The 22,817-nt window shown below is 33.8% G+C and overlaps 1 protein-coding gene and 1 long non-coding RNA gene across 2 annotated transcripts; one reads left to right on the top strand and one right to left on the bottom strand.

The window, feature by feature from the left end:
- Window positions 1–1,894: 1,894 nt before the first annotated feature.
- Window positions 1,895–8,659, top strand: LOC141653414 (uncharacterized). The gene is made up of 12 exons (XM_074461171.1): window positions 1,895–2,231; window positions 3,570–3,688; window positions 3,774–3,880; window positions 3,989–4,076; window positions 4,951–5,938; window positions 6,044–6,098; window positions 6,183–6,264; window positions 6,354–6,434; window positions 7,288–7,395; window positions 7,503–7,552; window positions 7,667–7,799; window positions 8,376–8,659. The coding sequence occupies exons 1-12, from the start codon at window positions 2,039–2,041 to the stop codon at window positions 8,463–8,465; spliced, it is 2,094 nt and encodes a 697-aa protein (XP_074317272.1). The 5' UTR covers window positions 1,895–2,038; the 3' UTR covers window positions 8,466–8,659.
- A 10,922-nt stretch (window positions 8,660–19,581) lies between these two features.
- Window positions 19,582–20,328, bottom strand: LOC141652205 (uncharacterized). Its single transcript, XR_012547033.1, has 4 exons — window positions 20,233–20,328; window positions 19,935–20,006; window positions 19,773–19,844; window positions 19,582–19,619 (listed from the first exon to the last, which is right to left on the bottom strand). It is a non-coding gene; the product is annotated as an uncharacterized LOC141652205 (long non-coding RNA).
- Window positions 20,329–22,817: the final 2,489 nt, after the last annotated feature.

Here is a 22,817-nt window from a genome sequence, read left to right as displayed (position 1 = left end):
TTTATATCACATATTATACTCTCTCCAATTTCATTTATTGTTCCCCCTTTTTTTTGGCATAAGAAATAAAGGAATCAATTTGGACCACATAATACACATGACCCCACATCAAATTGATTTTGGACCAAACAAAGTTGTTCAAAAAAAGGAAAGAGGGAACAATAAGGAAAATGGATAGAAAGGGAAAGAGGAATAATAAATGTAATTGGAGGGAGTATCATTTATTTATAAGATGTATTTAACTCTAATATATTTAGTGTAACAACTAACAAATAATTAATTATAACTATTAGTGGAAATTGAGAAAAAGGATTGTACATCGTATGTACTACATCATACTTAATCACTTTTTGAGTTTTTGTGTAATTTTTTCGAGTACTATAAAGTTTATAAATTACATTTTAGTTTTATGATGTCAAAAATCAAATTTTGTTGAACTTATATGTTATCTTTTTGAGTTATAATGTAACTTTTTTAGATTAAAGTTTAAGTAAATAAACTCAAAAACTTTATAATAAAACTCAAAAAATTTAGATTAAAACTCAAAAACTTTATCTTAATGCTCAAAAACTATACCATCTGATGTACTATATCAGATGTATAATCCACTTATTGGTGGAAATTACTCCCTCCATTCAACTCCACTTTACAACTTTCTTTTATCACGTTTGCCAACACAGCTTTTACACGAAAAATATCATTAGCTGCGTATTTCCAAAAATTATAAAAATTAAATATTTTTAATGTACTCTTAAAGACGAATCAAATAAGATCCCACATGAATATATTTTCACTTATTTATCGAGAGAAAATTGAAGTTGAATGTCCGCTTATGAATAGTGCGCAAAATAGAAAATTGTAAAGTGGAGTTGAATGGAGGGAGTAGGTGAAATGATCCATTAATTAATTAGGGATATGCTAAATCCCGCACACAATTTTGCTTAATCCAACACATTTTCCCGTCTTATTCCAACTTTACCCCTCCCACTTTTCACACACAATTAGAGAGAGAAATTAGAAGGAAACAAAAAAAGCAAACAAAACTCAAAAACAACTCGGCATTCAGTCCACCAACCGCCCAATCACTACCACCCTCCCGGCAACGATCACCCCGGCCTCCCCAGCGCCGACCACCACCTACATCGGCGAACTTGTATTCATCATCGCAACCACCGCTAGTAACCCTCAAAGAGTCACCGCAATACTCCTCTTAAACATCCACCGCAACAAGAACAAGTGACTACTCACTGTGCTTTCCCCATAACGTCGATCCTTCTCCGACCACCCTACCCCGACCAATTCGACAGCCAACAACCACTCGTTTAACAGCCCAAAATCCAAACCCTAATTATAAAATTCCATCTTTTAAGAAAAAAACAGCCATTTCAATCGATTAAACGATGTGTGTTAATAGATTTGTTGATAAAACGTTCAAATTACTTGTGATTTGTCCAAATTAAAATCCATAATTGTCTAACTGGTTAGGTTTTGGGGAGGAAAGGGAGAGAATTTTTTTAATTTGTTTTCAAGATGAAGGAAGGGTAGGATTGGAAAATTGAGGTAAATTGTGCGGGATTTAGCAAAACTACGTGCGGGATTTAGCAAATACGATTAATTATAACAATTATTATTAATTAATTACTCCTTCCGTCCCGATCATTTGTTGTTCTTTTCCATATTTGGGTGTCTCAATCATTTGTTGTCCTTTCTATTTTAGGAATGAACTTGATGAGTAATTTGGTCATTCTCATTCAATTTGTTCCACTTGTCATTTAGTTATTGGCTATTTCCTCTTTCCTTGGTCTTTATGCCAAAACCAAAGGACAGCAATTGACCAGGACGGAAGGAGTATTAATTATTAATTATTATTAATTTCCACCATCTTAATAGGTGAGTCAAATCATCTCTCATTTCATTTTCTTACAACCCGCACGTACTTAGCAACAACTTCCTCATCGATCAACTTAATAACAACAACAACAACAACAACAAACCAACCTTCCTTCTCAAAACTCCAAGCTCATCTCAATCTTCATCCATGGCTTCCGACTCTTCCGAACAGCAACAACAACAACAATCCTCACTTAACAACGACGATCCTTCTTATACAGATAAACCTTCTCAAAACGACGTCGTTATCATCCACAAGACTAAAACTATTCAGTTCTTCGGTCGTTCTTGTCCTATCGTTCTTCAAAATGATAATGGCCCTTGCCCTCTCCTCGCCATTTGTATGTTTCATTCTTCTCTTTTCATGTTTATTTTTGAATTATAACTTCGATTTGTAAAATGTAAATGATGTGATTTTGTCGAGGTGTTAACCTAATTTTGATTTAATTTGTTCGATTTGAATGTTAGATTGTTTAGTTTTGTTTGATTTCATTGCGTTACGTAGAGCGATTTTAGTTGCGGTTTGTTTGATGTGATTTTGTTCTAGCGCGTTGATCTTGAATCAATTGCGTTAAATCTTGGAAGTTGCATCGTGAAGTATTGATTAATGAGGCGATTTTGGATGATCACTGTGTTGATTATTGTGTTTTGATAACGTGATTATGCGAATTCGTATGCAAATTGAGTTGCTGGAAGAGTATTTTTTGACAATTTGTGGAACGACATTTATCATATGGCGGATTTGAGAAATTAGGATTTTATTTTTGAGCATTGTGAACCGGAAATGTGTTGGTTTGTAAATGCACAATTCGCTAGTAAATACTGATTTCTAATGGAGGTTGTGTATAATTAAGGATACGTTTAGATGCGGTTTGCGAAGAGCTGTTATAAAGAAGTTTGAAATTTGGAACAAGTGCATCAGAATTGCGAAGCGTACATGAGCTGTTATAAAGAAGTTCGAAATTTGGAACAAGTGCATCAGAATTGCGAACCGTACATGACTGAGCACTGTCATTATGGTCCACTATCAAGTTAGTAAAGGTTTTTAGAATTCGTTTGGGTTGCTTTTTGAACAGGTTCAGTTTTGTAACCTGTTATCCGGGAGATGAATTTAAGAAAATTCGTGGAACTAACTGCACCTAGTGTGACGTGTCAAACGTGTATCGATCGAAGAAACAAATGTATGGATATAAAGTTTCCACTTTGGCTTGCTGATTTTGGATTTTTATAGTAATGCCTGATTACTTGTATCATAACGATCTTCTGCAACAAGATTTTGTTCAAAGATACAAGTGCATGGCATGTTATGATAAGTACTTGAAGTGTTCACTGTTAAGAATTAGAGAACAAGCTATTGTTTTTCCTTATTGTATCTTTGTGTCCATTTGTTTCCTTTTCCGATAGAGCCAAAGACTTATTGTTCTTTGGTTTAGGATTATGATGGAATAGAACAAAATGGCTTGCTAAATTGGTTGCGCTTCTTTTAGTTGTGACGAAAAACAGTCATTCAATGTAACTCTGACACAATTTTCATTTTGAGTAATTTGGAAATAGCCTCTTTGTGTTGTAAACATAGGGGTAAGGTTGTGTACATCTGACCTCCTTGAAATTTGTGAGACCCCTTGAGGCACTTGGGTAATATTGTTGTTGTTCTTCTTCATCTTTATGTCTTTTTGCAGGTAACGTGCTTTTGTTGAGGAATCAGTTGAACCTGAATGCTGATATAACTGAAGTATCTCAAGAGAAGCTACTTTCGTTGGTTGCTGAACGACTGATTGATTCAAATAGTAATGTGAATGTAAATGCTTTTCCATCGCCTTTTTGTCGGATTTATATAGCTTGTCATAGTAAATATGCCGATAACATATCTTAATGGGATGCAGAATAAAGACGCAGAGTATGTCGAAAATCAACAGCAAAACATTGCTGATGCTATTGATTTGCTTCCTCGACTTACAACTGGAATTGATGTAAATACAAAATTTTGTAGGTATGGCCCTGATTTTATGTTTTTATAGGTGTAGTTATCCATTATTTTTGGTCGACTGCCTTCTTTTCCCAAGATTTCTAATTGATTTGATTTTCTTGCATTTTATAGGATTAATGATTTTGAGTTTACTCCAGAGTGCGCAATATTTGACCTTCTGGACATCCCATTGTATCATGGTTGGTTAGTTGATCCTCAGGTATGCATTCACTGCTTCTGTATAGACAATTCCTGATTCTATTTTGGTTGTTAATCTTGATACGCGAATGATCAGTCAAAGTGGTGAAATATTTGTTGGTATTCTTAATGAGTAATAAAAACCGCCACTTTTTGTTTTAACCTTTTAAGAGTAAGGTTGTATACAAGCGGCCATTTTTGAAGATAGAAGAACATGAATTGTTTTCGCTTGTCCCATCTCATTTGAATTTGCATTCAAGGAACTCCTTTCTATCTTGATAATTCTACTATGAAAGCGAAATTGTGGTTCATAGGCTACCTTTGGCACTTGTTAGGTTCAGTGGCCTGAATGTTCTCTTTCATCCTACCCTCGTAAGTTCAAGTTGGCCATCTCTTACATTAGTCATGGTCAAGCATTAAGTTTTGTTTGCTATGACCTTTTTTTATGACATTTATGTAAGAGAATGAGAAGAAATCAAAACTGAATACTCAAATTTGTATTTCGCTTTTCTTTACTGCTTCCCCAGTCCAAGCACCTCATCTTTTTATTTTTTCCTGGTCATTGTTCATTTTTTCCCCACATATTGTGCTACCGAAAGCTACTATTGAGTATCTAGTACTTCGCCAAACTTACCTTTCTATGACTGCTGGGGGTTTTAGAAAGAATATTTGTCTTGCATTATAGTCCTATCTTCTTGTTTGTAAGATGTGATTTTGTTCTGGATTATTGGTGATCCTTGGTTTAGTCTTCCATGTACTGGATATTAATTCTTGTTTGACTCTCTCTATTTGATACAATGTCATAATGCAGCATGGTCCTGGTTTTTTCTTGCTGCTAAATTTTTCCTCGCCCTTTTTTGTCGTGATGGTCTGATCTATATGTGCACGTGTGCCAGGATCATGATACTTCTCAAGCAATTGGTTCAAAATCGTATAATACTATCATGAGTGATCTTGTTTCACTGGAGGCACGTAAAATGGAGAGTGAGGGAAAGGATAAAGTGGATGATGATTGCATTGATTTTGCAGCTGCTACTACTGCAACTTTAGGCGTTCCGTCACCTAGCCTTTCGCGGGCTAAATCTTTAGACGATTCTCCTCGTTCTACTGCAGATCCGCACAGTCCTAGAAAAGGAGACATTGAAGAAGAGGAAGAGCTTTTGAGAGTGTTGCGGATATCCGAGAATGAAATACCCAATAATGTTGCTTCAACTTCTACAGAAAATGTCTCTCTGCTTGCTGGTGAGAATTTGAATGTGATAAAGTCCACATCGGCCGACGATGTTAATGTGAGCAAAGAACACGATCACGATGAAACCTCCAATCTAAAGCCTTCTGATAGTTCAGTGAACAGTGCCTCCGTAGAAGATCATGATGCCACTCTCACCGTGAGAGATAATCAGGAAAGACTTAACGATCAGTTGGTTAGCGTTCAGCCTTTTGAAGGTTCTTCGTCTAATGATTTGCCTACCTGCCCTCTCGATGTTCAAATTTCCCAAGAAGCTGCAGCCTCATTGCCTCCCATTGAACCCAAAGTGCCTTCTCAAAACATTGAAAACCTGTCTAGTTCTGTACAAGATTTTGCTGAAGAGTTACATAAACAAAATGGAGGAGAAAATGGGGCTCCAGTTGAAGGTTCTGCTGGTTCCGAGTCATCTAGTGTTAAAACACAGAGCATTGAGGCAGTTGAATCATTTACGCCGAGTCTTGATGGCAGCGAACCCATATATGAAGGAGAGGAGTGTATACTGGATGCATCCAGATCAATCTGCGAAGATCGAGAACCTGTCTATGAAGGTGAGGTGGTTTTAGCTGAGCAAGCTGATAAAGGCACTGCCGATGCTTTTGATGGATCCCCAAAAGATGCAGTGACGCTGAGACAGGGTATATCACTCAAGACTTGCAAACTTATTGTATATTTCTGTGCTGTATAACTATAATTTTACTTTTGCTACCTGCATCTTGTACTCACATTTTCTCCAATCTCAGGGGATCTCATCAGCAACTTTTTGAAAAGCAATGCGAGTCAGTTGACATTTTACGGGTTTGCTTCCGGCTTCTGCTGCTTTATAATATAAGTTCCTGCGGTTAAACAACTGGCGCTTATGATGTCTTTCTTTTTGTGCAGTCTATTTAGCTTGCAAGAAGGACTCAAAGAGCGCGAGCTTTGTGTTTTCTTTCGAAATAACCACTTCAGCACAATGTTCAAGGTAGATCTTAGTTGCGCTCTTTATTGCGGTTTGTAATGGTTTATACTTTTAAGTTTGTGTTAAGAATCTGTTGCTCTTCAATATGACAGTTTGAAGGCGAACTTTATCTCTTAGCTACAGATCAAGGATACATGAATCAGCCGGATCTAGTGTGGGAAAAGTTGAATGAGGTGAGAATGCTTATAGTTTCTGATGTTCTCAGCAATTAAGCTAATGATGAAGGCCTAATTTTCTTGCTAATGACAATCCTTGTGGTCTATTTCAATGCCTCTCATAGAACGTTTCAATAATCCGAGCCATGGAAGGTTTTCTTTCTCGTTGTCCTGGTTTTTGTGCTTCGTGGTTGGTAACTGTTCTTTCTGGGGAGGGTGGGCGGGGACTTGGGGCATGGCTTTGTTTTGAACTTTTGCTATGTTGTTCAAACGTGATTGCTACTGCTGCTGTATTATCCATATTTTCCCTTTTTGTCCTCAATTGTCTTATACTCCCTCCTGTCCCGGTCATTTGTTTACCTTTGGTTTTGGCACAAAGACCAAGGAGAGGGGAGGGGGACTATTTGTAGGTGATGTTATTGAATGACGTGGACAATGAGACACCCATAAATGAAATAGGTAAACAAATGACCGGGACGGAGGGAGGATAATTTTAGGCTGTAATAATAGTTACAATGTTGCCTTAAAAACGTGAGGTATGTATTGAGAACAATATATCTACTTAATTATTAGTTAAGGATGACGTACATACATTTGGACCTCTCCTGACTTTGCAAATAACGGGATATCTACTGGATCAAGATGTTTTGTTATGCTTCCTCAGTAGTTCCTATACTCTTTTGTAGCCAAAGTCACTTGGATTATACCAGTGGAAGACAACAAATATTCTTTAAAACTACATTTTTGCTAAGTTTGTATATAGTCGTGTATGTTATCGTCCCAATCTACCAATCCCCCTTTTCTCCACTCAACCATTTTTGTTGTGTTTTCCTAAACTGTATCTTATGATCACATCTACCTGGTTGTGCAGGTTAATGGAGACACATTATTTATGACTTGTAATTTCAAGGAATTCAGGCTGGAAAGCAGCACTAATAATGGTACATGGGACCAGCAGAATGCTGTTTCTACTACTGCTGTATGCTTCTCATTGATACTCTTTTCATTTGTTGGACATGATTATGTGATTGCACAACTAGTACGATAGCTGCCTTTGCTAAGAAAATCCTATTCGTCCTATCGCAGGATTATCTGGCTAGCATAGACAGTTCATCCCCTGATGGCGTAAACATGAAGTAAGCTATCTATCTAACTATTTTTCTATTCACTCTTTTTCTAGTAGACTAGCAAACGTATTACTTATGCTGTAAGGTTCCTTTAGTAACCAGTTTGTTTACCTATTGTTACAGTTCTGATCTACAGCTGGCAATAGCCCTGCAACAGCAGGAGTTTGAGCAGCAGCAGCAGCAGCAACAACCCCAACGTAATCCCCCGCAGCAGCCTTCAACTGTCGGGAGCTCTAGACTCATAACTGGTCCTCAGGTGAGATGCAGAATCTTTGAATATAATTTTTTGACAAATCAAAGTTGACATATATATGAAGAGACTAATATTAAAAAATAAACATCAAAATAGAAAGAGGATAATATAAATGGGATGTTAGTCTAAAGTAAGCATGCTCCTATTTGTTTATGATTTTGATGATTGTGTGATGGATGGACTGGGGGTGTATGGTGCATATTATGATATTGTTTGTTAGTAGCTTTCAGAACTTATCGTATGGTGCAAGTGATGGGTTTGATAGAAAAATATTTGTTTATACCGTCACAAGTTAGCTTTCTCCTTTGTCGACATTTGGTTGGTACATTGCTACTAGTAACTACAGGAGGAGAATGAAAGATATGTGGTGAATCTGACCTTTAATATTCTGTAGTACATTGTATCTTTCGATATACTGTACTATTTCATTGCCTCGAAAGAAGGAAAGAAACAATCTGCAAGAATGAGATGTGAAATATTTCATGAAGGTCATTGTATTTGTAACTTCAATGAATTTTGATTATTTGAGTATGTAGTGATTTTATAAGTTGAGTATGATGAAAATTGATGATGTTGCAGGTTCCTAGAAGTAGTGCCAAAGCAACATCATCATCCTCAAAGCAAGACCAAAAATCGAAAGATAAGTCGTCCAATTGTAAGCTCATGTAACATTCCTTGTGGGATGCTTGGAAAAATTTTCGATTGTAAAGTGTCTTTGTAACTTCAATAGCAAAATATGTTTGATCCATTTTCCCATTTAGAGTAGTTGATGATCCAAATATGTCCCGGTTTTTGTAAATAAAGAGACGTATCAATGTTCCATGTCTTTTCCTTTATTTTTTTCTTGGTGAAATGTTGTTAAATCTTTCAATGTCTTGTAGTTATTTTCTTGAATGTCGATTTTTTCGCCCCCTTAAGGCTTTAGGGGTCCGGTCCATAATCTGTTTTTAATACGCCTGTGTTTCTGGCCGGTGTGATCAATCACCTGTGAACTTTAAATCTCCGCTATTAGACCATCCTCTAGCAGTGGTCGCGCTAACTAGGTCGCGACCCGATTTTACTCTTTAATCCCATTTTATTTTATTAACCTTGCCCCATTTTCACCCTCCCAAACAGAAGGTCGCGACCTAGGTCATCAACTCAATCATTATCCACTTTACAACATTCCCAATCATTTTCCACATTCTCTATCCCACTTTTCTCTCTCTTACTTTTACAATTATTTTTCCTAATATTTTATAAATATAGTTATTTTTCTATTATTGTAAATATCTTAATAAAAAAACGGTGTTGCTCTTTCACAAACAACTTTTATTCTTTTACATACATTTTTTTCACAATATTTCCAAACACTACTCTTTCCCTCAACAAAAAAACCTTGATTTTATATTCTCTCTCTTAAAACCTAATTCAATATCACTCACATTTTTCAGTTATGAATCTTAATTCTGATATCCAACAAGTAACTACTCAGATTTATCAAAAAATTACATTAATTTGTTGTCTATTATACAAAATTACATTGTGTAACTAGATTGTTTGTGTGATTTAGGGTACTATAAGGCTATAAAAGTATAACACATTACACAATTGGCGAATTTTAATCAAATTAGCATTTACTCCGTATGACTTAATTGCTTGTCAAATTGATTTAAAGTACCATTTCTTTCAAAAAATTTCTTTCACCACCATTTCAATATGAAGAGAATGACCAATACGACGTCATTGCTTGTCAATTTGAGATTTTAATCAGATAGCCATTCAAGACTTAATTGTCTTGTCAATTTTGTTTTTGTTTTTGATTAATAAACTTTACAATACATAAGAGCATATGGAAGATAAATGATGTGCGATGGGAGTGCGAAGGAACATGGTAGTGTACAGGGATTACATCAGGATTGACTGGGGCTGCGTTAAGGGTGGTTCGTTGGTGGAGTCGTGGCCGTGACATTGGTTGGGAAAAGAACCTGGTGGTCGGGTCGACGACGGGTAGGATCGCTTGCGATAGGGACGGTTGGTGTTCGTGGACAGGAATGGAGGTTGTGGCATGGTGGGGAAGGGGTGATGGATATCTTTAATTATTACTCCGTATACATGTAGCATGAGATGAGGGAGGAGAGAAAATTGAGAAAATGAAAGGGGTAGGAAGGTACTTTGCGTATGCAAAAGAGTAAAATGCGTATGTGAAAGAGGAATACCCAAAAAAAAAAACTACTCCAATATTTTACGACTACATTAATCTTATGGTGTACTTTTCGGAAAAAAATATTAAATAACGTTATAATTTTGAAAAGTGATTAGATGATTTCATTAACAATTAAAAAAAATTATTGAAAAACATGATTCGACATATAAAATACCGCATACATTTAAAAAAAAAAATTAAATACTACGAAATGATAAAATGTATTAAAAGCAAATTCTAGTTACGAAAGTTTTCCCAAATTCTAGCTACGAAAGTAGAGTAGAGTAGTGTAGAGTAGTTTTTTTTATTGTTTTATAATTGTTCAACCAATAAGAAATTGACACATAGAATGTCAATAAGACCATCTCTTTTGACCAACCTTGGTCACAAATTGACCATTTTTTGTTTTTGGTCACAAATTAACCACCTTTGGTCACACATTAACAATGCTAATTACTTGATTAACCATGATCAAGCAAGGTCATATAAATGAAATGATTTGTTTAGTGATATCTGAGCATGAATTGCTTTATTTACCATATTACTAGTAACTATTTACATGAAAGTATGAGACTAATGTTCTGTTAAAGGAAAGTTTTTTATTTTTATTTTTTTTGTCAGATGTTAAAGGAAAGTTGGCATGTCATAAATTGTCTTACAATAAATCAATGGCCTACAATAACCACGTACTATTGATTTTACATTGAAATTTACACTTGAGTTATGCCTCACTTATTTTCAAAACAAATTGTCCAAAATATATTTCAACCTCTCATTTGATATAGTTTAATAGTTGGTATGTAGCGACAAGCCGACGATTCTAGTATATTATCGTCACCTAATCTCTAATCTCTAAACTTTAATTTCTTGTATAGTTTTTTTGACAAATGAGTTTTGATTATTTGGCGATTTTGTCGGCATTATAGGCCAATAGTCACATATTTTAAAGAAAAAACAAGTTAAAACGTCATCATTTTAATGTTGACATCCTTTTCTTTCTTTTTAACTTTTAGAAATCACATTAAAATTTTGCACACGAAGTTGAGAAAATGAAAGGTGATAACGGGGACCTTTAACAAAGCCCAATAACAAGGTGAATATTTGGAAGGCCATTACTTGCTTTTTCGACGTGGTCCTAGGAGCTACTCTTTTGCTCCTTCATCAACTATTACTCCTTATTCATCAATATTTTACAATGAGCTTATGAATTTTGTAGTTATTATGCAGTCAGATTAGTAAAAGATTTGTCCCTTTTATATAAGTGGAGTGTGATTTGAGTCATTTTATTCGTATCCGTTTTAAAGAATATCTACTGACTTGTTTAATAAGTTATAATGTTGATCATGATGAGTTTCTAACATATCATTAGTATTTGCGTTAATATCATCATGAGTTTAATTGGCTGACATTTAAGAATTTGGAAGTTTATTGGGTTGAAAGAAAGCTCATTTAAAGTATTTGATAAAAAAAATTCATCTTAGTATTGATTGATTGAAGCTACATTTATATGAAGTGTTTTTATTTTTATCAAAGATAATGTTTGTTTAATTGAAATGATCTCATGAAGCTTCCTAACAGAAAAATTGGTAAAGATAATTTGATAAATAGAATTTTCTCAAATTTTATCTTAATCTTAGTAATAACTTAAAAGTTGGCATGACTACTGCTCATAACAATCGACTTTTATTATCCAAAAAGCGTATTTCTCTTACTAGATTAACCTTTATTGAGTTGTGTCTCGTCAAAGAAATTGCACAAAATCTTCAATTCAATACACATATCATGTCAAGAAGTTTAATATTGGTTTAATTTGTCAAATCAATTAAATTTAATGAATAATAAGTGAACCAATTTTGACTTAAATAGAGAGGGATTTGAAAAAAATGGATGAAGACAGTGTCAATAATGTAAAGTTGAAACCAATGGGAGACAACACAACCCCATTTGTGGTGTGATCATATTGCTCATCATTGAAGAGTTCACATTAGGATCCTTCTATAACCTTGTAGCCTTTTTGTAGATTGATATAAAAGGAATCAAATTCACGTTCTATCTTTTTTGAATCTAAATTAATGAAATTGTGTCATAAGTATAGACAAATATATGGAATTGAGTGTGAGTGTGTATTCGAATATTCTTTTTTTTTTTATAACAATAAACCGATTATATTAAATAACGAAAATAAAGAATAAGAGAGTCCTAGCTTATAGCTAAGCTAACAGTAGAAATAAATTACAAGAAAATTTCGAATTTCCTTAATGGAATTTCGAACACATATTGGTACTGATGTCAGAACTGAGGATAGTTTTGGATAAGAGATCATGAAAGAGGCGGAGCTGTAGCATGTTGATTGAGCATTACACATTGCTACGAGTAATGCTTTAGTTGTCGCCTCGAAGAAAGATTTAGCCCTAAGATGCGCCTGGTAATTGCTTTCATAAACTGAGTCGGAGATGGAACAGCTGTATCCATAGTGCATAGGAAGGCTTTCGACAGAAATATACATGTAGAACGCGGCAACACTGTGTTGGGTAGGTTGAGAAAATGTATTGCGAAGCAGCAAAGGAGGACCAAACATCCGGAAACTGTTTACGCGAGAAGACAAGCCGATCTGCAAGTTGACATATGCGCAAAGGATCTACCAAACGGTCTTGAAAATCTATAGAATTAAGGATAGACCAAATTGCTTGTAGAACACAACAAAAGTAGAGAAGATAGTTATGGGAAGCAGAACATTGACGTGAGAAATATAAAACCAAATCAGCGAGCCAACTCGAAAAAGGCACTGAGGAGTTTACCTTTGAGTTAATACCAAGCGCAGAGGATTTCCAAACATCTTTGAGCAATAGTGCGGCATTTTCGGAGAAGAGTGACAAAAGTTACAAACCGGAGTAACACACACACCACGGTTAGTCAGATTGGCCGCAGTTGGCATAATATTCTTTTGTACAATCTGCATACTCATATATCATATACCCCGTGTAAGTATTGGCGTAGTTAAAGATAAAATTTTGGATAACAAAATTTTACTTATAGTTTAATATCTTTGATAAGATCGCATTTTTAGAGATTTTCGGGTCGCGTTAAGCCATAATTAATAATTTTAACTATTTTTCTGAAATCTGGGGTAGCGACTAGCGAATGTTACCCATTACTAAGTTGCTACTATGTAACTCCCCTGCAAGTATGTCCTTGTTATTAATCCCTCACATATATCTAAGTTTAGGGATTGTTCGATTGCCTTTTATATTCACGTAACTTGGAAGATGCTAATCATCAATCAATACTATATATATATATATATATATATAGAGTGAGCATCCCATGAGTCTAGCATCTTAGATGAGTCTAGCATATCAATAAGAACCGTTGGATCAACAAGATCCAACAGCCCTCATTCTTCCACGTCACCCTCTATCAATCTGCAAAATTATAAAACTAAACACTTCCTCTTTCACGTCTCATTATTGTCATAAATTTTATCTCTCTACAAGTATTCTCTCCCCCTCTCTCTCTCTCTAAACACCATAGTCATCAATTATTCAACAAAAAAACAGACGATCTAATTCCTTCAACCGCCTCTTTTTCCAAAAAACATTAAAAATCAAACGAAATTTTTATTAAAATCAAGCGAAGATCTTCAAAAAAGTTTAGTTAAGATTATATTAGATCGGTTTATCGCATAAAGAAGAGGTATAAATCGCTCTCAATTTTCGTTATATTTTTACAAAAATTTCGTTGTGATTTATGTTATTTCAGGTTGTTGTTGTTGTTGTTGATGATGATTGTTATTGTTGTTGTGGTTGTTGTTAATTTTATTGATGATATGAAGAAACTATTAATTGATTTAGGGTTAATGTTTTGCTCAAACTGATTAATTGATTTTTCGCCAAAAAATTAGGTTTAATTTGCATGTTGCTTTTGTTGATCATGAATTATATAAATAAATTGTCAATTGATTGTATATATATTCACTTTTTCGAACATAGAAATTGAGAAATTAATTCTAGTTTTTGTTTTCTTAGTTATTAAATTCTGTGATACTTCATGTTCTAATTTTCGCCTAAAAATTAGGGTTAACGATTTATAAAACGAGTAATTAATGTACGCTTTTGTGTTTGCGTGGGATTGATTAATGTAATAGCGTTCTTGTAATATTACTCTTGCATGATGACGTAATCAGAACGATTTCATAAAATCCTCAACTCTTCTTCTTATCAGTAATAGCGTTTACGTAACATTACTACTTTGCATGATGAAACCGAACTTGAAATCTTTATTACAATATTGTATATTTGATGTTATTGGTTTTTTCTCATTAAATTTGATGGTATAACAATTGTCGTAAACTCACAAATAATGTTCTTAAAATTATGAATAATGATGGACCACAAGCTTCGCATAAGTTTTAGTTATTAATAGTCGAATATTTTGTTTTTAATGTAAGAATATTTGAAGAAGAAAGTTTGAGAAATCAACCAATACAAAAAAGGGGCGCAAAGAGAAGATATATACAAAATGGAGTAAGACTCTGGCTAATCGGTCATGAAGATAGGTGTGAAGAAGGCAACGTTAATGAAGTTGAAATCCTAGTTGAGGCTGTTAACATTATTGTCATATTTTGATGTGTGATTATGATCTATACTTCTTGTAAACTTTTCACATTAATACGATGTGATATTGCAAATCATTTTAGTGGATCAACTGGGCTAGTCTGTTTTCACTTGATTTTTTATTATTGAAGTAATTAAAGTTTGGTCTTTTAACACAGTATCCGTATTATTTTTATGAATGAATGATGTTACAAGAACACAATTCTCAGTATCAATGTTACTGATAACATTGTCACTTTTAAAATACGAAACATACAACTTTTTCATTACATTTTTGAACTACTTTATACACCGTTTGATATAATACACAAACTAAATAATAATTATTGTAACATTGTTGTCATGTTAGTTTAATGAATTAATGTTTTTACATTAACATTGTTCTGATAATATTGATATACCATTGAAAAATTAAATATAACTTGAAGATGTTACAAAGAACAATCGTAACTTTGATTAATGACCGATATTCTTTAACACTATTGTTGTGACGTGGCAGAATAAGGATTGGTTGTATTGGAATTAGGAGGAACGTACAAAGTTATCTAATAAACTAATAAAGCAATAAAGTGGTGTTGACCATACAACAAATAACACAACAATAATGGTAAAAGTGTCCACTATCATTCCAACTTCAATAACATTGCTTTCTTCATGCCTATCTCCATGATTGATTATTCAACGTCTTGCTTTTTTTTTGTATATATTGTATCCTTGTGCGCCTTTTTTTGTGTTGGTTGATTTCTCAAACCTTCTTCTTTCTTCAATTCTTCTGACAACCAAAACAAAACATTCGACAATTACTAGATAAACCATATGCGAAAGTCGGTGGTCCATTATTAATGATAATTTCACAGTAACAATATTACAAGAAACATCATTACAAAGAAACATCATTACGATAACATCATTACAAAGAATATCACATCATTGCGAGTTTATGACAATGTTAAACCATCATATTTAATTGAAAAAAATCACATAACATCAAATATACAATGTTGTAAGGATATTTTAAGTTCAATTACATCATGCGGTTTTAATGTTCTTTAACGCTATTACGATAGAATAAAGTTTCGTTGATTTTTTACGAAAACTAATTGAATCCTCACATTTACCGCAATTTCACGAAAACAAATCCAGGTATGAATTTAATAATGTGAAAACCTTAATTTTTTTTACAAACATTTATAACACAAATAATAAACGGTAAATAATATAAAATGATGTTATACCACAAAATAATCCATAAAATCGCAAATTAACACATAAATCAATTACAACAAAGCATGAGAAAACGAAAGATTGTTAGTTTCACCATGACATAGCCCTAACGTTTGAAAATAGTTTGAATACAACATATAATCGACATTAATAGTATGAACAATCAACAATAACAATTTTTAAATTAACTAGAAAGCGTAGAACTAACACGGAAATCGATTGAAGGTAATCGAACGAAAAATGCGATTTCAGCTGAAAGATCTAAATCGGGGTTTGATTAAGTTGTTTAAATCGATTGAATAGATTCAATCCCGAATTGCTAGAATCATGAATTAACTGAATTGATTGAACTAATAAAATTGCTTATTGCTTGAGTTTCTAAAATTGATGAGATTAATTAAACGTGAATTGTTGAAAATTGGAAACCTAGAATTTGGGGATCTGTAGAAGAAGACGATTTAGAGAGAGATGGGAGGAAGAGAGATAAAGTGATATTAGGTTATGATGCTGTTAGGTTAGATTTTTAAGTTTATATAGTATGAGCTAGGATTAATCTCAGCCATTCATTTGTTTCAAATCGAATGGTTGAGATTAAAATGCTAGACTCACCTAAGATACCTAGACTCACTTGATGCAACTTCTATATATATATATATATATATATATATATATATATATATATATATATATATAGAGAGAGAGAGAGAGAGAGAGAGGCCGGATCCGGTGAGGCACCTCATTATGGCGAGGCGGCCGGACTCACCAAATTGTCAACACAAAACTAAAAAAGACGCCAACAAGACAACACAATGCTGAGCTGTTCAACCTTTATAAGACGCCAAAATCTAACCCGAGTGACTCAGCCATGTAATTGCTTACGAAGTGAATATAAGTTTTGCTAGAACAGTCAATATAATAAATCAAGCATTACCTTGCATTTGGGACGTTATCCTTGTTAACAATGTTTATTCTTTGATGCAGGTGGAAATAACAGTGATACTAGCAGTAACTCAAGCCATCACTTACGACGTTTACCCTCCGTAAACTTACATACAAACCAATCCCTCGAAAACAAACTGTTTCTTCACAAGAAGACACCCATCTTAACTCTTTGAAACATAACCAATGTTCACGAAAGATAACTTCAACAAACAGTAAGGACAAGGAACCTAGCCCAACTCCTCAAAGCCGAAGCACAAGCCCAAAGGCTGCCAAATTAGTGCCAGGAAAGCCACCGAAGCCCAGTAGACAGATGAGCCAGCAGAGTGTATTGCTTCCTCAATTTGTGCTTCATTTATGGCATTCTCAATTTCTCTCCTCTTTCCTTCTCTTTCTCAATCAGGAATTGAGTGGATTTTGTTGTTTGGTGAATCTCAGACCTTGTTTTGTGAATCTCAGACCTTATTCAGTGAATCTGAGAGCTTGTTTTGTGAAACTTGGTCATCATAAGTGGTTAAAATCACCTTTTTTGCTCTTTTCCTTATTTGGTGAATCTCAGACCTTATTTTGTGAATCTCATACCTTATTCAGTGAATCTTAGGGCTTGTTTTGTGAAACTTGATCATCATAAGTGGTTAAAATCGCCTATTTTGCTCTTTTCTTTATTAGGTGAATCTCAAACTTTGTTTTGTGAATCTCAGACCTTGTTCAGTGAATCTTAGAGCTTGTTTTGTGAAACTTGGTCATAATAAGTGGTTAAAATCACCTTTTTTGCCTTTTTCCTTATTTGGTGAATCTCAGACCTTATTTTGTGAATCTCATACCTTATTCGGTGAATCTTAGGGCTTGTTTATTAGGTGAATCTCGGACTTTGTTTTGTGAATCTCGGACCTTGTTCGATGAATCTTAGAACTTGTTTTGTGAAACTTGGTCATCATAAGTGGTTAAAATCACTTTTTTGCTCTTTTCCTTGTTTGGTGAATCTCAAACCTTATTTTGTGAATCTCATACCTTATTCAGTGAATCTTAAGGCTTGTTTTGTGAAACTTGATCATCATAAGTGGTTTAAATAACCTATTTTGCTCTTTTCTTTATTAAGTGAATCTCAGACTTTGTTTTGTGAATCTCAGACCTTGTTCAGTGAATCTTAGAGCTTGTTTTGTGAAACTTGGTCATCGTAAGTGGTTAAAATCACGTTTCTTGCTCTTTTCCTTATTTAGTGAATCTCAAACCTTATTTTGTGAATCTCATACCTTATTCAGTGAATCTTAAGGCTTGTTTTGTGAAACTTGATCATCATAAGTGGTTAAAATCACCTATTTTGCTCTTTTCTTTATTAGGTGAATCTCAAACTTTGTTTTGTGAATCTCAGACCTTGTTCAGTGAATCTTAGAGCTTGTTTTGTGAAACTTGGTCATCATAAATGGTTAAAATCCTATATTTATATTTGTTCATCTATATGAGACTCGAACTCACATCTTGCGCTATAGCACAATGCTCTACCTTTTGAGCTAATAGATGATATTAGTCAAAAAATTATTTAGATGATATTTAAATGCTCTACCTTTTGAGCTAATAGATGATATTAGTCAAAAAATTATTTAGATGATATTTATATTTGTTTAACCTGCAGAGAAAATCACCATGAGTTAATCAGGGTGGCATAGCACCAAGACAAACAAACAACCAAAGCATGCATCCAGAACCGAGGTAAGAACTCCGATTTTCACAAGACGGTATACGGAAAAAATAAACTAAAATTACCGGACTCGAACAAATGCAGGACTCGAACAAATGTATAATGCTGAGATCTTTGCTTACATAAGGGACTTCCTACCAACCCCCTTCACAATCACTTCCCCTCAAGTCTAGAAAAGACATTCCCTTCTTGTGAATTGTGAACCTAGAGCCATAATTGGCAAATAAAAGAAAAGGGCAATCTGACACTTGACCGGTCCGAAAATCGAGGATGTAGAACTCAGAAAACCTGAACCCTCCTTCCTCAACGCTCGTTACCTGCAATAACAGCTTCTTTTTCTCCACATCTGGTGAGATAGAACTACTAATCTTCTTCTCAGTCTCCATTTTTTTCCCACACCTATTTCATGCATATTTGTAGGGTGTCCACTGTGCATTATTCATAGATAACATAACGTCCACACTATGCAGTATGTAGACAATATATGACAAGATCTATTAATTCTGAATAGAAAGATAGACTAACTATTCATATTTAGAGCGAATACAAGTACTCCGTATATTTTACCATTTTCGGGATAGTGCACATAACTACATCAGCATTCTTAAAGAATTTAAATTACAGATAAATAGATCCAAATATTTTCATGTCTCCAACATACTCCCTATATCTATCTTTCCAAGCTTCTGTATTAGCAGCATTATTAAAAATCACGCAGCAGAAACGGAATTAGACACCCTATCTATTTTTTTAAGGCCCTGTATTAGCAGCAGAAACGGAATTAGACGGTATACGGAAAAAATAAACTAAAATTACCGGACTCGAACAAATGCAGGACTCGAACAAATGCAGTTTATAGCAATGCAGTTTATAGCAATGCACAAGTTATACTCACTCGTCCTATCTCTTTTCTTTGTTGCTGTCACCATTCATGGAGTTACAGGAGGAACAATGATCAGTTGTCAAAAAAATTGTTGCTGTGAGACAATACCTACGACTGTGAAACTTGCAGATATGAAGAGAAAACAATTAGAGAATTTAACCTCACATAAAGACAATGGAAAGACCTCGTCATACATGAATTTGAATGCTTACAGATTTTTTATATGTCGGAAACGTCGAATCAAGAAATTGTACCGTTTAAGCTGTTGAAGCTAAGGTCTCTGCATGAGTTACAGTGTGGATGTAAAGTCAGGAACCCATCTCATGATAAGAATAAACATTGACACCTTTCTGATTCCAATATGGTCAACTAAGCAAAATGGCATCAATCAAAAATTTATTTACGACACTATGCAAGAAACGAAGAGATTTACAGCGATTCCAGAGGCAGATTTTTTGCTATATAATCCGGAATAGATCCAGAGATGTTACAGTTCCTCAAAACCCTGCCAGAAATTGATCATGATGAAGTTAGAACTTAGAGCAGTCCTACTTTTTGGTTTCTTAGATTCCACAAGTTTTGACATATGACTCACAATCTTTGCAAATTCGTCAAATTTTGCAGTAGCGGAAATTTGGAGTCATATCCATTTAAGTCACTTATCCTTCTGCATAAACAATTAGTCGAAGTCAACCATAATCACAACTATATATCCATTGACCTATTAGAAAATAAAAGCACCAAATAATCACCCCATAATATGGGTCAATCTCATGAGTCATGATAGTCTTTATCATGAAACATTTCTACCAGAATTTGTGCTACAAACGTTCCAAGCGAATTGATATTAGGAGTTAAGCGGAATTATGGAACATAATTACATGTCAACTCACAGTTCAGTTGCATTATGCAGAACAGATATGCTAGCTGGTACAGGTCCGTCAAAGCCGCTGCCTTGGATCTCACTGCAATATTGGAAAAAATAATATGACAGTTTAAGACTATCAAAATCTGAATTAAGATTAGCACATTCCGCCTCGATAAATCAAAATCACTCTCCGTAATCAGAAACTCACACTTACTAATAGACGCAAAATTCGAATCAACACCAAAATACGACATTTCCTAATTAAAATCAACACAAATTACTACATTCTTCGAGTACTACTTAACATCATAGATCCTCTACACATTAAGCTGAAATTAACAACACAATCGTAATCGCATCTACTACAACACAAAATATCAAACAAAATTCACAAATTACAGAAAATAAAACCCTAGATTTAGCACAAAATCCAAAAATTATGAAAAAAACAGCAAAAATGGAAACAAAATTAAACCTGAACAACACTATGAAAGATTCCACCAAAACCAATACCATCTTTGAAGAGCTTATTAATGTTGGAAATAGCGTTGTTCATCTTTTCGGATCCACTGTTCGTCACATCATAGATATGTAGTACAACATCCGCCATCTCTTTTCCCCAAATTCTAGGGTTTATATTTTGCGGAATATCACAAAAAGCCTAAATCATGAATTTTTTTTGTTTGTTTTCCGACACTTATTCTCTCTATGAATGTCGATTTCGGAGAAGAGAGGAGAAAAGTGACGGAGGAGAAGACGAGATGAAGAGAGAGAAAGTGAAGAGTGTGGAGTCAGTGGAGTAACTGAAGAAGTATGACGTGAATGGTGTTTGTTAGATTTGGTTTTGTACGAGACACGTGGAATTATCTAGTGCGTTATTAGTTTTTAGATCCAATGGTTTAGAAGTGTCCAGTAGCCTCACCCTAAGTAGGGTGCCTCACATGATTCAATCTCTCTCTCTCTATATATATATATATATATATATATATATATATATATATATATATATATATATATATATATATATATATATATATATATATATATATATATATATATATATATATAGAGATGAGTTCTAATAAGTCCACAAATTTGGTTGAGTCCATAAGTTCTCATCTCTACCATTTGATCTTACAAGATGAATGGTTGAGATTAAAACAAAAAAAAACTCACCCAACATGCAATTAATGTTTTGTCACTCATCATTTCAATTCCCAATTTTGCTAATTAATTATATTCTCTTTCTTATCAACTAATTTATTAAATTAGTATACTACCATTTATATTTTAAATATCAAAATATAGGATTTTGAAAACGAAATTTCATACCCGCGTAAAATAAAAGCGGGTTTGTAAAAGACTCCGTAAATCTTCATTCGGACTCCGATTAATGCGAAATAAAATCCTAAATTTATTATTTTTTCGAGCCCGACGCAATGGTAATATTTTTGTCTACCATTGAGTTTTCAAATTTTCGAGTACTGTTAATTACTTTGGAGTTACACCCTATTTGTTTGAAATTATTTCATTTGCTTGAAGTTACACTATTTCTACTTGAACCTAATTAATTAATTTACTCATATAATTAATTGGAGTCGGAATGAAGAGTCGAAGGTGGTGGGACGGACTAAAGTTACACACTTGCTTTATTAAAGTTACACACGCCACCTATTAACGTTACACCTACAACAATTCAAATTAGATAGACATGTGATAAAGTTACACAAATTCAAATTCTATTTATATAAAATGATCTTAAATGGCTAAATTTACATCCTTCAAGGATAAAAGTTTAAAAAATTTACTTAAACTTGTGCTAAGGTTAAAAAATTCAAATTAATTATTCAAATTACATAAATTCAAAGTTTTATATACAAAAGACCATAAAAAGACTAAAGTTACACTCGTAAAACACTAAAGTTACACTCGTAAAGTACTAAAGTTACACTCATAAAGCACTCATTGTGAATTGAAGTTACACTGATTGTGTATTAAAGTTACACTGATTGTGAATTGAAGTTACACTGATTGTCTATTAAAGTTACACTGATTGCGTATTGAAGTTACAATTATTGTGTAATGAAATTACACTGATTGTAGATTAAAGTTACATTAATTGTGTATTGGAGTTTCACTAATTGTGAACTAAACTTACACCATATCTTATTTTATTGAAGTTACACTAATGGTAAATTGAAGTTACACTTGTTGTGAATTGAAGTTACACGCTATATACTTGAAATTACACCCTTTAACGTTTAAAATTACAACCTTTAAAACATAAACTATCGGACTCTTATATACTGGTCCCTAACTATACAAGGAATAAGTTTTGCAAAATAACAACTATTCGAGTTAACTTCTTCGTCGAAATAACGTAATATGTACCAAAATCCGAAGTCATCACATTGCATGGCTCCTGCACAAGGGAAAAAAAAAAATTAATTCAAACTTGAATAAGTCAAACAAAAAAAAATCATATTTACGAAATAATAAAATTTGTCACTTGTCATGAAAACGTGCATTGTGAAAATATGTACGAAATAAAATATTCACTTTGATCCAATTAAGAAATCATCTATATAAATATTTGATTTCTACCATTTA

The sequence above is a fragment of the Silene latifolia genome, chromosome 4 (assembly GCF_048544455.1).
Source record: "Silene latifolia isolate original U9 population chromosome 4, ASM4854445v1, whole genome shotgun sequence".
Classification (NCBI taxonomy): domain Eukaryota; kingdom Viridiplantae; phylum Streptophyta; class Magnoliopsida; order Caryophyllales; family Caryophyllaceae; genus Silene; species Silene latifolia.
Note: the sequence above shows the minus strand (reverse complement) of the source record. Positions and strands in the feature narration are given on the sequence as shown.

Bases quoted from the DNA above. Each gene is read 5' to 3' on its own strand.
- LOC141653414 (XM_074461171.1), top strand. From the start codon at position 2,039: ATGGCTTCCGACTCTTCCGAACAGCAACAACAACAACAATCCTCACTT. The intron at 6,265-6,353 runs GTAGATCTTAGT...TCAATATGACAG, and splicing joins ACTTCAGCACAATGTTCAAG to TTTGAAGGCGAACTTTATCT. The intron at 7,553-7,666 runs GTAAGCTATCTA...CTATTGTTACAG, and splicing joins CCTGATGGCGTAAACATGAA to TTCTGATCTACAGCTGGCAA.